Below are 14691 nucleotides of genomic sequence, written 5' to 3'. Positions count from 1 at the left end.
GTAGATTATAAATTATCCTGGCAGAAGTTGGTTCTCCTCCTGTTTGTGTAGGGCTTCATCTTGGCAGTAGAGATGGACAAGTTATTGTGGGGATGGGCAGGAGTTTGAAATGGTCTGCAGATGGGAGCTTGGGATGCCCATTGCAGACCGAGCCGAAGGTGTTCTGTGAAATGGTCACCCAGTCTGTGTTTGGTCTCGCCGATGTAGAGGAAGCCACATTGGAAGTACTGAATGCAGTAATCAAGATTGGAGGAGATGAATGTTGCAGCTGGCAAAAACAATGAAGGATGGTATAGTGGATGCTGAGGCTCGGGGTGGAAGGTAAAGACAATGGGAACTCTATCTCTGTTCTGTCTGGGTAGTTGTAGAAAGGAGCCTTTAGACCTTCCTGATGGTAGGATTAAGGTGTATTAAGATTTTGTAGTGAAGGTGAGTTGGGGCTGGGGAATTGGAACTTTTCCAAATGCTGGAGGGCTAGTGAGATGTCCCAGATATAGGTGGAAAGGGACTGGACAAATGGAGATGGGAGGGAGTCGAGGTATAGGGAGATAAGTTCCATGGGGCAAGAACAGGCAGAAATAGTAGCTTCTCAACCTTAATTGTGGATGAGCATTATTAAACCTTTAGCAATAGCAGGAGCAGGAGGTGAAGGCATTTTGCTCAATAATGAAGGAGCATGTTGACAATGGTTATGAAGGGAGATCCTTTCTTTCAAGGTATGTTTAAAAGTTCAAAATTAATGGGAAGAAACTTAAACTCTTGGCTCCTCATCCAGTCAAAGAAGGTGTAACTGAGGTAAAGATAGCCTACCTGAAAGCAACATTGGCATTTTTATGTTGAAGGTGCTCTAAAACTGTGCTCAGTTCTGGTTGCCTCACTACAGGAAGGATGTGGAAGCCATAGAAAGGGTGCAGAGGAGATTTACAAGGATGTTGCCTAGATTGGGGAGCATGCCTTAAGGGAATAGGTTGAGTGAACTTGGCTTTTTCTCCTTGGAGCGAAGGAGGATGAGAGGTGACCTGATAGAGGTGTACAAGATGATGAGAGGCATTGAGCATGTGGATAGTCAGAGGCTTGTTCCAAGGGCTGAAATGGTTGCTACAAGATGACACAGGTTTAAAGTGCTGGGGAGTAAGTACAGAGGAGATGTCAGGGGTAAGTTTTTTACTCTGGTGAGTGCGTGGAATGGGCTGCCAGCAACGGTGGTAGAGGTGGATACTATAGGGTCTTTTAAGAGGCTTTTAGATAGGTACATGGAGCTTAGTGAAATAGAGGGCTATAAGTAAGCCTAGTAATTTCTAAGGTAGGGACGTGTTCGGCACAACTTTGTGGGCCGAAGGGCTTGTATTGTGCTGTAGGTTTTCTATGTTTAATCTTAGTGTATTGCTTCACTGGGAGTTTCAATTTCAATTACAGCAGATGTAACCTACACTTGCTTAACCAGTCCATGTCCAGTATCCACACTCCTTGCTTTGAACAATTTGGAAATGACCATGAGGACACCAGATCCACCAATTTATTAGCCAGTTATGAAACTGCAGCTCTTGTGGCATTATCCTTTCACTTTGTTAATGAGCCCTACCATGAAGGAGATATATGATGGTAATCATTTGGAGTTTATCATTATCAGTAAAGAAACAAAGATAGGAACAACTCGTCCCTAATGAGGATTCTTTCTACATAAATATTATTAAGGCTTTGTTAGACATCAACTAAATTACTAAATCTGATAAGGCTGATAGACTGCTAAAATTTAAACATGTAATTATCTGTACTGAGAATAACTTGAAGACTTTGGCTTGAAGGAAGAACTTTCTCTGACTACAGTCAAAATAGCTACCTTATTTAGGTATATTATGTGCTATTACATGTTTTCATTTTTGTGTGTTTATAATAGTCTCATCTACTCATATCCTGGTCAACACATTATGACTCATTGTGATTTATTCTAAAGCAGCTGAATTATACGGTCAAAGTTGAATTGCTCGTGAGCTAGCATATGGAGCTCTTAGCCATATCGACCAAGGAACTTCCTCACAGACCATGACTCTCTTTTAAAGATGACTGCAACTGTAATTTTGCATGGTGGAAAGGCTAAACATGGTTCCTTTGGGACTTTCAAATTGTGAATTTCCCAGCTGATTTCAGAATTATCACTAAAATAGCACTCAGAAATGTGTGTTGGGAGATTGATGTACTAGGGCACAGGCATGTACAGTATTTTCCATAATGTGAGTACTCACTATCGCCTCTACACAATGAACCAATGACCTGTTCTTGGGGAAACCCTTTAGCAAATGTTATGTTCCAAGTAAGTTTATTCTTACAGTGCTGTGTTCAATTGGGTTCCCTCTGGTTAATCTCTTGTTTTAAAAAATATTCCCCTCTTATAATCTTGGTAGTAACAGTGTATGTTAGTGAGTCCCAAATTGCATGCTAAAAGCCATTTGTCATGGGCTCGGATTGTTGTAATCAAGTCACTGAATGTGCAGTCTCCTATTACTTGCTTAGCACTCATCTTTTCCTAACACACTGACAAGGATTAAAGGTCTTGATTTGATTAAATCAATGCAGACTCAACTATGGTACATAGCAACCACAGTTGCAGTTTGTGGGTTTCTAAGACTTCATATTCAGCAATAGCAAAATGTCTTTTCCACATTTAATCGATAGCATTCTGATTGTTTAACATGAAGCAACATAGTGTTTTTACATTATATCCTGGAGTGCAGTCATTTCTAACACATTATTTTAGAAACACAGAGAGGGGAAACCAGAACTACTGCTGCCCTATAATTGGTCATCACATCTTTTTCTAGTCATTTGCCCAAGTTATAAAATGATGTCCATGCACCTTGAAGTCTACATGTCCATGCTTAACTGAAGTATACTGTAAGTCCATTTAAATTTATTCATTGTGTGAAAGCAGAAGCATGTACATGGTGGGGTGGAAGAGAGTGAAGGTGTCAGAAGCTGATACACCTCTATCCTCAGCCTCATAATCGATAAAGAGATTAATATAAAGTCTTCTGCAAGGATATGTCTGGCAGGGAAATTATTATCTATAATAATAAATTCAGGCTCATCCCCATGAAATGACTGAGGATACACACCTGCACTGAATAAATAAAACCTAGTTACAACAGCATCATGTAGTGTTCTGTACTTTCTAATCACTCTTACTGTACATTTCATCATATTCCTAATGTGTGGTCTTGTAGATAGTAAAAGCAGAAACCTGCTCCATGTGTTTGGATTGACACCATCCTTACTAGCAAGAATAGTATCTGGCCCAGGGTTCCACTGTGAGGTTGGAAATGTATTCGCTATGCTCTTTGACATTTCAGGGTTTTATATGATGACATATATGTACTTTGATAATAAATTTACCTTAAACTTTGAACTGTAGACTTCCTGGCACAATGGTGAGCCAAACACTTCCACGTGCAGAAGAACTTGAAATTGGTATCATTCCACGCATCTGCTGCTGTTGTCATTCTAAATGTCAGGGGCACAGATTTGGAAAGAAACTTACAAAGTTGAGGTTGTTTGTTGTTTCTGTAGGGAAACAACCCTAGCAATCTGCAGTGTGGCTTGCAGCAGCCCAATTTAGAACTGCAACTCCGGTCTGGTATGATGATGCATGATCCACTACTTGTTGCTGATGGACATTTTTCTCTGAACCTGTAAATATGAAACCAATATTTAGATCGTTTCCATTGGCAAATGTACATGGATTTAAAATGAAATACTGTAGATATCATTTTTGTGTCTTGTATCTGGATTTAAAAACCCATTGGCAAGCTATTTAAAGGCAAATATCTCATTTTCCCGATTTAGTACATAATTGATGTGAGAAAAGTAAACTGACAACTGAAGTAAGTTTCAGAATCTGGAATAATTGCAGAAAATTATTTCCTGTCTTGGGGTCTGGTGGGGACACCCTTGCATCAATTGCTGGTCTAGGTTAAATTGGCTAATTGCTATTTAGATTATCTTAATGGTGGTACAATTGGCCAGTAAAGACACAATTGGTTTTGCCTAATATTCACCAAATACTAAAATAGGCCACCAAATGGCTATCCATTCTGATGTCAAAATATGTTTCACCACCGATAACCCATCCCCCTTTTCTCACCAGACCACCACCACCAAAGGAAGAAAAGCATAGACTGTGCAAGATAATGGAATCACACTGGGGGAATAACAGTACCTGTAAGAATAATACATGTTGATTTTTGCCCACAGGTTTCATTCCGCTATCACTGCCAGCTTTACTCAGAATGGCGAAGGACAAACCAAAAAGTCCGATTAATGGCTGCAGACCAGAAGAATATCGCTCAACATTCTCTCCTCTCTTCAAAACTTGTGAGGAAAGATTCTAGTGAAACAATTGTGTAAATTCATTGACACAGAGAACCTTAAAGAAATGACAATTCATTAAGTCTACAGTCCTTGAAATGTGCTTTCTAATCTCAGCAAGGAATGACAAAACAACAACAACTTGTTTAATTTCATGGAATACACATGACGCAAACTTCATTTGCAACACTCTCAGGAGACAGTATATATGCAGCCTGCATCTAAATGCATTCCCAATAAAGAGTGGGGTTTTGAAACTTCATATTAGCGCCACTCATTTGGATAGTATTGTTATTCCATTGTAAGATTGAAATTTATGGAATGGGACCGTTGAAATTTGAACTTAGACAATCATTTGTTTTACCATGCTTAGAAAATGACTTAAGGTTACAATGTGTTGAACTGCTTTTATTTTGAGAGATATGGCTTCGGCATTGCACAGTAGCCAGTTATTGGGTCGGTCAGCACTAACTAAAGTAGGTTCGGAGATCTTTATTTCTTGTGAATGTTGTTTATAAATGAAGTGACGAAACAGAAATCTGAGCCCTGGAGGAAATCAGAAAGTTTAAATGCGGTTGCTGAGTTTTGAATTGTAGATGTTTGGAATTTCCACATTTAAAAAGAATCTGCTGAAGTATTTCTTGTATACAGGATGTGGTGCTGGTCTCATATCAGTGATTTGCAACAAATTGACACACTCTAACACTATTATGCATTGATTTTTGGGAAGCTTTGTGCTTGCTTTACTAAATGACACTTCTGAGCACCAAAAAATCTGCATGTTTTTCAAGATCACTCACTTGTGATACAGTTAGTAACACTGCAGTCAGCTTGCAGCACTCATAGTATATAGTCGGAGAATTTCACTAAATGGAATACCTTCTGAGGTCAAATTTGCAATATTGAAGCAGAATGTTTTCCAAATGGGATAAGAGGAAGTAAAAATGTTCCCAATGGAAAATTGGAGCTATGGTACTCATTAACGAGAGAGGGAAGTCTAGAAAACTGTTATTCAATATGTTTTGTATAGTAGAAGATTTGAATCTTTGCTGTATAATCTAATCTTAATGTGGTTTGGGCTTTGGTATAGAATGAGTTAGGGAATGAAGAAATTTCTTCATCAAACATGCCTTTATGTTTCATTGGTTAATGTTTGTTAGGGCTCTTTTGTATATTAAAGCTAGGACGCTGCATCTCCCATTATGTCTTTCCATAATCATTTGGTGAGTCAGGCAGCTAAAGAACACTATTAAATATATGATTACAGCAGCTAGTATTAAAACTTAGTTTTCAATGAATATACCACTTACTATAGTTTTGTCATAGAATACCTGATGCACATTTTAAATTTACTTTTGTAAAGTTCCAAAAATTATCTAAACTTTGAACACAAGCTTAAGGAGACTGAAAAAATATATGATAAATTTTGTTCAACAGTTTTCATTTATCTTTTTGATTCCAGAACTAAAATGAATAGTAGTGTACCAGAGAACACCAGTATTGATAAAACTCTACAGCACTCTTCATCTCTCATTTCACGTTTGTGTCTGTGTTTGTAAATTATTTGTATTTACGACAAGTTGTTGGTGATACAGTGTTAAAGAGTAGAAAATTGAACACATGTTATGGACCTCACACCTCACCTTTTAATTATCTTTCAAAGTTGTTGATCATCCATAAAATATTAAATAAATGCATTTATGATGCTGTCAGTTTAAAGCACTTGCAGAAAGACAAGTGTTGGGTAAGAAGATAACCTGTTGTCCCATTGGAAATGCACTTTTAGGTTTTAAGCATTATGGCCTTATTTTTTATGTAGTAATGTTTCATTTTATTCAGAATACAAATGTGCTTTTATTTTAAACCAATTTTTCAAATGATGAATCAAACCTAGTGGATATATCTTCATTGAATTAGAGTGGTAATGAGAGCATAAAAAGGAGCTTTTTTTATTGGAAATTCTGGTTTACATCTATTTATAACTTTTAAAATTTTAACTAATAAAGTAAATTTAATTGAATTGATCACTAACATTTCAAAAATAGTCTTATCACATTCTTTTAATATCCCAAAACATTTCACAACCACAACTATTGGATTACTGTTTCATTGAAGAATTTTCATTATTATTCTTGTAATCAAAGTGATCAGCATGTGTTTACTGAACAATGTGTATGATGCTGAGATAGATCCTAAGATGTGCTGGGTCACATCATTACTCATGTAACCTGGGGTCATTGGATGTTTTGGGTGTTTCAACATCATACACCCTTGGCCAGGCGGTCTGTTCAAGGTTGATCCGGTCCTGGCTTGTGTCCCAGCAACATTGGTTCACAGGTCACACCTCTTGATCCATAGCCATTTGGAGCAGCATCCTTGACAGTCCTGATGGCTCTTCTGTTTGCAGCTCCAGTAATGTTAAGGAGAGAGTATGCTTTGCAGAGTGAGCAGTCAGCAAAATCTCTACACCCCACCTCTATAGGCTTGCAACATGCCCTCCACCCCTGAATCTGACATTGCTCTACCAGCTCCTGGTATTTGGCCTTCTTACACTCAAATGCCTCTTCAATCTGGTCTTCCCAAAGCACCTGCTTTGAGGTTTCTTTCAGAATGACCATGTCAGACCTCAGTGATGATGCTGTGATGAAGTCAGGGAACTTTAATTGCTTGCCAAGATTAATTATTGGTTGCCAGTTAAACACCATGGTGAGCAAGCCTGCAGGTGATCTGGGCTGAGGCTGTGGTTGGTCTCCAGCTTTGACAAAGGCTTTGGGCTTTCTGAATTGACAGAGGTGCATGGCCGAGGAGATATTTTCTGCCGCTGCCTTCAACACCTAGTCATAGCACCAGTGGTAGCAGCCTTCTCCCAGGGCTTTTGGACAGTTGCTGAGGATGTGTTCCAGGGCCTCTCTTCCAGGACAGAGAGGACATGATGGTGCCTCGCTTTTGCCTCAAGCAAAATGGTTCAGTGCACTAGGCGGGACGTTGTATACAGCCTGGATCATGAACTTGATGCAATGGGGTTCTGCCTGCCAAAGATTGGAACAGAAGATGTTCCGCTTCAGCGCACCATCCCACCTTGTCCAAGCTCTCTGCTGCCCCATTTGGGTGGTACAGACTTCCTCAATAGCTGTTCACATCTCTTCCTGGACCAGTTTGCGTCTGTCCCTGCCCTGGGCCCTGTTGAAGCTTCCTAGCCCCGTATGACCAGATGTCACTATCCCTAACAGACAGTGTATAAAGGTGTAGAAACAGCAATGCAAAATAAAGGAGTGCTGCGAACTATGTTGGTTATTGTTGAAGAGAAGGTATTGACTAGGAGACTGTGAAAGCCACATGCTCGTTTAGAGTATTTTATATTTGATGGAACAGAGAAACAAAGTGGTTTATTATGTTATCTAAACAAGACTGAGTAGCTTCAGTCAGTATTACATCTGAAGTATCAGACTAGAATGTACAAGTTAAGGGTTAGACGGGGTAAGATTGGCACATCTCACTTCATACTCTAACTCTGAGTTAAGCATTTAATTAAGAAAAGTTTGTAATATTTTGCTTTCTTAATTTGAACCTTTTTATTTGAGCTTATTCTAGTTTATGAATAAAATCACAGTATTATCAGCATTGGAAAGAACTTCCCCATTGTTTGTTACGTGAATAAGTTTGAAAACAGGGTAGAAGCTTACCTGGTTTATGGAAATATCAATTATGAAAGGTACAGTGGTGTGCAACAGCCTTTCTTCTGGTAATATACAGAATCTTAGCAATATAATCTGTTAATGATGTTTTTGAACACTTAATGCTTGAAAAGCTATTATTTTACTGCCTAATGGCTCAAAGAATTTTTGCCGATTTGGGTAATGTGTATACCTCATTGTCGGTACTCTATAAGCATCTCTCTGAGGAGTTTAGATATAAAACTGTAGAATTAAGTTGAATTTCCTTGAATTTTCTGATATTGCTTTACTTTGAGCTTTAATTTGTTTACTTTAATTCCCTTTCAGTAATTTTTGTGTGCTGACTAAACATGTTTTATTCTATAGATTTTTCTTGGTAGCTTTTAATAGTGTCCATAGAATTGTATTCATGTGCTACAGATATAATTTTTTTATTTTTGCTTAAAGGCATAGAAATTGCAAAATGTAACCAAGTTGCTGCCCTTTGAATCTTTTAGTCAATTGTTCACCAAGTTAAAAGTGAATCAGGATTGGAATTCTGCTTTTTTTGCTGCAGATTCTTAACATTTGATCTGCACTTTTAAAAAATATTTAATCCTCGTCCAAAGCTGGTTTTCAAAGTGTTTATATATGCATTAATAGATGTACTCCTTCCATTGGGTTTATTTTTGAGGTGTTGATTGAAATGTGGAGATGTAGTGAATTGGTTGGACACTCATTGTACTTGGTTGAATATAAAGTTAGCAGAAATTCAAGGAATGTTACGTGGTTCAGGGAAATTACGGTGGGAGATGATGAATGAATTCCTGATCTGATGCTAGTAATGTGGCCATGGTATTTAACAAGTATCCAGTGATCCCAATGCCAAGAAGGGAAGGGATATCAATTAAGTTTCCTGTTCCTGATCATCGTCAACTGACTTCTGTTGCTCAGTGCACATTTATTGATATCTTGGTGAAAAAAGATGGGCTAGCCCTTATACAATAAAATAATTCTTTGTTTGTATTCTAAAGGATAGCTGCATGATAATGTATCAAATGGTGACCAACAACCCCTGAATCCTTGGCCCAGCCAGAGTTAGGAAACTGATCCATTTTTGAATTATCAAGTATATTAAGAATAACCATTGACTAAATTGGCATTGTGGCAAAAATCACTCTCAAAATTGTAGAAATGTAGCTGAGATGTATTTTTTATAGTTGCACAAAATTTGGATTAATAGATGTGGAAAGATAACAAAAGATTGTACTCTAGTTGTTAAACTGACACTCTTTTCCTTCTGAGAATGGAACAGAACTCTAATTTTACATAAAATACTGTACCGATTTACTTTAAAGATCCTCCATTTGGATCTTCAGCTAATGCATTTTTATTTATTGTTTTTCAAAGTTTTAAAATGTCTTAATTGATGCACAGATATTTATGACAGGATTTTCAAAACTCTAATTTTGTTCCCAGAGCCCTGGTCTCATGCTCTGTTTTTCTTCATTGATTGGTTGTCATGAATTAAATGGATTCAAGAAACAGATTCCACTCTTGACCTTGGTAGAATTCTTTATTTTGATTATGTAAATAAATGTGCCTCACTATTCTGTGCTATCTTTCAGACTCATTGGAGGTAAGTCTGGAGTTAATGTTTTGGATGAGATAATAATGCACTGGAAATCCACATATTAAAATGGTACAGTTTTATAAACTTGACTGTTAGAATATTTCTCAAAATTAAATCTCCCAAACAATAGAATAGGAGATGCAATGTGTTTGCAACCAGTTAAGTGTAAAAGTTAAAAGTTTCTATTTTATCTAGAGCAAGATTATACACATGGATTAATGGAGCTCATAATCTAAATCAACTACTTTGCATTTAAAATTAATTGTATTATATGCACTTAGTAGATTTATTTGTGCATGTTTCTAATTTTTTAGTATTCCAAAAATAAGTTTAATTTCAAAAAAGACAGCATCTGGCTGAACCATGCAGAACAAGAATTCCAAGTTTGATCCCACTCCTTACTTAACCAGTTAAGGTAAAATAGAAGCTGCCAGTACCTGAAATAAAAAGAAAAATGCTGAAAACATGTGGCAGACAACATGTCAATGGGTCTTTGACCTCTAACGTTAACTATTTCTCTTTTCCACAGATGCTGCCTGATCTAATGAATGTTTCCAGCATTTTTAAATTTTATTACAGACTTCAGCAACAGTAGTTTTCAACACAAATGCCTAAATTGAAAGAGGGCATTTATCATGCTTCATAACACTGTTCCTGCTTAATGGCATGCATGTATGTTGCCTGGCTCAGTTCTGTTATAGTCAAATATTTTGCCAGTAGCCTTCTTTGCAGGGGCTCTTGAATCAAATCAATAATGGGTATTTGAATAAGGTACAGGAAGAACATTACTCAAGTGGAAATTAAAATTACACAGAAAGAGAAAAGTATGAGGCAAAATCTTTAGTAAGATCTTTTATCTTTAAAGCACCTTTGAATTTGCACAAAGAAATCAGTAGCTAGAATCCCATTGAGGAGTTGTTTGTATGTTAATCCAATCACCATGATGCACTGATTTATATCTCCAATGCAAAGTTTTGGGAATTAATCTTTGGAAAAGTTCCCTCTTCTATAAATCTCTCTATCTGATTATACCAAAATAGTACTTGTCACATTTTAGGAAGGTAAAAGCATATTTTAATCCATTACTTAGATGGGCTTTTGTTAGTTCCATTGAATGAGGAACAAGACTTGTGGCAAAAGGAGGTTGCCTAAAAATCCTCTCTAAACCTGAAGTGTTTGATAATGACACTCTAAAATTACTTGAACAGAATACAGCTCTGTTTTGTATTGATTTACTGTTGGTTGAATTTGAAACTTTGTGGAGTAAATTCTTGTTGAGGATGGAAACTGTTCAGTAATTGCTTCTTTCTCTTTGTACCATCTCTTGAAAGAGTCAAAAAGCTTATTATATGAAAACATTAATTCAATCAATGATGTTTCATTCACTTATTTCCAAATGTTTTATTTTTGAAATATGTTTTTGTAAAGACTGTTTTTGAAAAGACTATACCAAGCTCTTTGCAGAAAGGACTTTTTTGCATGGAAATGAATTGAGACTTTAGGCACCTCACCAGGTGTCGAATACGTTCCTGTGGTTTTTGTCCCAATGGTAGTTAATTACTATATATGTTGTTAATGTCATTATTCTTTGAATGTATGATGTCTTAACTATCTGGTTTGCAGTTGCTTTAAATTGTAAATATACTGTATATCCAATTATTGTACTCTTATTATCACAATTATTATAATGCCTTTGGCTGATTATCTTAATTCCATTTTATAAATAAGATACATGTACTCACAATTCAATTTAGTACCTGGAATAAACCTTATTCAAACTCCATTCTGTTTGATGAACTTCATTGCTATAACTATGTTATGTTATACATATGTGTATTAAAGTCCTGTAGACCAAAAGAGAAATTAAAGTTTTGAACTTGATCTGCATTGAGTTGCCAGCTAGATTAATAGTTGGTGTGCTGGGTATTCTTGTAAGATGACAGATGGAATTGCATGAGGCTGCTTCTTCTGATTTGATCTGTCTTCTGCTGGAAAGAGCACATGTGATTAACTGTAAAAGTATTGTTGGCTTTAGCAGTGATGCCAAATGTTGTTTTTATCTATAGGTGCCTCTGTAAACATAGTCCATTTGGTCAAGCTGTCAGAGAGCTAACATTCTATGGATTATCCATCAGGTCATATGTCGTCCATTGACCCATACAAATCCATGTCTGTGAATTCATAGCTTGCCATTTCACTTTTGCAATGCTGCTTGTTACATTCTCCTGTATTTTCAATGACACTAGTACTGAAAACATTTTCCATAACAGAGTATTAGAGTGAAGTGTAATGAACAAGTGGTACTGTATTATCAGCTTTTGAAGCATCAAAGCAATAACTCTGCCCTAAAGAAAGTTGATCATTATATCTTAGAAAGGTGTGGTGCTGGTACTTCTAAGCATCTGTTCACAGATGGAAGATACCTCTGACTTCTTTAGATCAAAGAAAAGATAGATAATCCTGGATACCTAGCAAAATATTCAGATTATAGGGATGGTAATGGGAGTGAAGATTTGGTCCAGACAACATGAATTAAATGACACATTACACATTCCTCTTAGACATTCCCTACTTTGAATAACGTCTTCAGCTTCCCTTTAAAATCCTTATTCTCCAAAAGCTTAAGTATATGTCTCAAAGTATCTTCATTGGTTTGTGACCTTTCATCCAACAAGATTTCAATCTTCATCTCAACTCTTGACTATCTTATTCTCTATAAATCTCCACCTCTATATTTATATCTTCTTATGTATATTTATAACACAAGAAATAGGAGCAGGAGTAGGCCATCTATCATTGTACCTCGGTCCCATTTTCCTGTAGTGTTCCTGTATCCCTCAATGTCCAGAAATCTTAACAATTTATGTTTTGAGTGAACTCAACACCTTAGTCTCCACAGACCTCTGGGATAGAAAACTCCAGACATTCAGCACCCCAATTAAAATCTTTTTCTCTATTCAGTTTTATTCCTAAATTGTGCCCTCTGGTTTTAGACTTGCCAATTTCTTCAAGAATTTTGTATGTCTGGATGAGATCTAAATCTATAAAATCCCAGTCTACTCAATCTCTTCTTGTATGTAAACTGTGTCCCTGGAACCAGTCAAGTTAATTGTTGCTGCATTCCCTTTTTGATGAGTATCCTTTCCAGGGTAAGAAGATGAAAAGTATAGACAATTCTGCAGAAGCAGTCTTTCCATGGTTGCATGCAATTGCTCTTGCATTTAGATAACTTGAGAACAGTCTATTATACAGTGTATTTACTGGATGGTGTACACCACTGGCATGGAGAGCCCATGGTGGCTGGGTGCCAGTTGAGTGGCCTGTTTTGTTCTGTATGGTGTCAAGCATCTTGTGAGTTGTTGGAGCTGCAATATCCAGGGAAGAAACAAGTACTCCATCAATTCACTGACTTGTCTCTGGTAGAAAGGCTTGGGTGTCAGGATGCCTCAGGATTATTATGATACCTAACCTCTGATTTGTATGTGTAGCCACAGTATTGATGTAGTTGGTCCTTTCAAATTTCTGGTCAATGATGACTCCAGGAATGTTGCTGGTGGGGATTTGGCAATGGTAAAGCCTTTGAATATTAAAGCTGGATTGTTAAATTGTCTTTTGTTGGAGGTAATCCTTGACTTGCCCTTGTAGTGCACTTTGTAATGCAACACTTATCAGCCCATTGTCTAGGTTAGACTGTATGTAGACATGGGCTGATTCGTGTATTTTTTGGTAGTGAATGAGATTGAACACTGTGTGTTCATCAGAACTAGGCCATTTCTGATCGAATGGTCAAGCAGCTGAAGAGGGTTGAGCTTAGCACATAAGGAACTTCTGCAATAATGGCTATGGCTGTTATGATTGACCTCCAACAATCTCAACCATTAGATTGTTTCCCTATTAATCCCCATTGATTTCACTTTTACCAGGGCTCATTGCTGTCACACATACTGTATAGACAATCACCTCTCACCTCTAGAATTCAGCTCTTAGTCCATGAGGCCTGGAGCACAGCAGTTCTGGTGGAACCATTTTAGCGTCATTCAGGTGAGGTTATTTGTGAGTAGGGTGCTGCTTAACAGTACCATTGATGACACCTTCCACCACTTTTGCTGATGTATCAGGACAGACTGATTCATTGGGTGGTATTTGCCAGACTGTATTTGTCTTGCATTTTTTGCGGAGAGGGCATAGTTGGACAATTTTCTAGATTGATAGGTAAATGCCACTGTTGTAACTGTATTGGAAATGTGTGCTTTGGAATGCAAGTCTTCAATATTAATGATGGGATGTTGCTTGGTCCCATAGCCTTTGCTATACACTCAGTGACCACTTTATTAGGTACATGTGAACACCCGCTTGTTAATACAAATATCTAATCAGCCAATCATGCAGCAGCAACTCAATGCATAAATGTATGCAGATATGGTCAAAAATGGGGGAAAACGTGATCAAAGTGACTTTGACGATGGAATGATTGTTGGTGCCAGATAAGGTGGTTTGAGTATTTCATAAACTGTTAATCTCCTGGGATTTTCACACACAACAGTCTCTGGAGTTCACAGGGAATGGTGCAAAAACAAAAAGCATCCATTAACTGGCAGTTCTGTGGTCAAAGATGCCTTGTTAATGAGAGAGGTCAAAAGAGAATGGTTCAAGGTGACTGTAACTCAAATAACTAAGTGTTACAACAGTGGTGAGTGGAAGAGCATCCCTGAATGCACAACACGATGAAACTTTTAAGTGGATGGGCTACAATGGCAGAAGACCACACCGGGTTCCACTCCTGCACCTATTAAAGTTGTCACTGAGTCTATATATCAGTACCTGAGTACTCTCATCTATTTCCTGCTATCAAAGGGAGTACATCAAACTGATGGAAGAAGACTGGCTTGTTTGACAGTGAAAATTTCCAGAAGAAACTGATCATCTACTTAGTATTCCTGGCTGAACATGGTTGGGATGGTCTTTTTTTTTGCATTTATATAGCCATCGGGACATTAAAGAACAGCTATGCAGGGAAATGCAGAAACAGCCCAAACACACTGC

At 37.4% G+C, this 14691-nt stretch overlaps 1 protein-coding gene across 2 annotated transcripts in view; it reads left to right on the top strand.

Moving 5' to 3' along the window:
* Nucleotides 1-11431, top strand: part of marchf2 (membrane-associated ring finger (C3HC4) 2) — a 78221-nt gene extending 66790 nt beyond the window's left edge. For both annotated transcript variants that reach the window (XM_073068643.1, XM_073068644.1), the window contains exon 6: nt 4249-11431. In XM_073068643.1, the coding sequence (XP_072924744.1) occupies nt 4249-4401 (153 nt within the window). In that variant the 3' untranslated portion in view covers nt 4402-11431. The remainder of the gene's footprint in view (nt 1-4248) is intronic.
* The last annotated feature ends 3260 nt before the right edge of the window (nt 11432-14691 follow it).

This window comes from Hemitrygon akajei, chromosome 16, assembly GCF_048418815.1.
Source record: "Hemitrygon akajei chromosome 16, sHemAka1.3, whole genome shotgun sequence".
In the NCBI taxonomy this organism is placed as follows: Eukaryota; Metazoa; Chordata; class Chondrichthyes; order Myliobatiformes; family Dasyatidae; genus Hemitrygon; species Hemitrygon akajei.
This window is presented reverse-complemented; position numbering and strand designations above follow the sequence as displayed.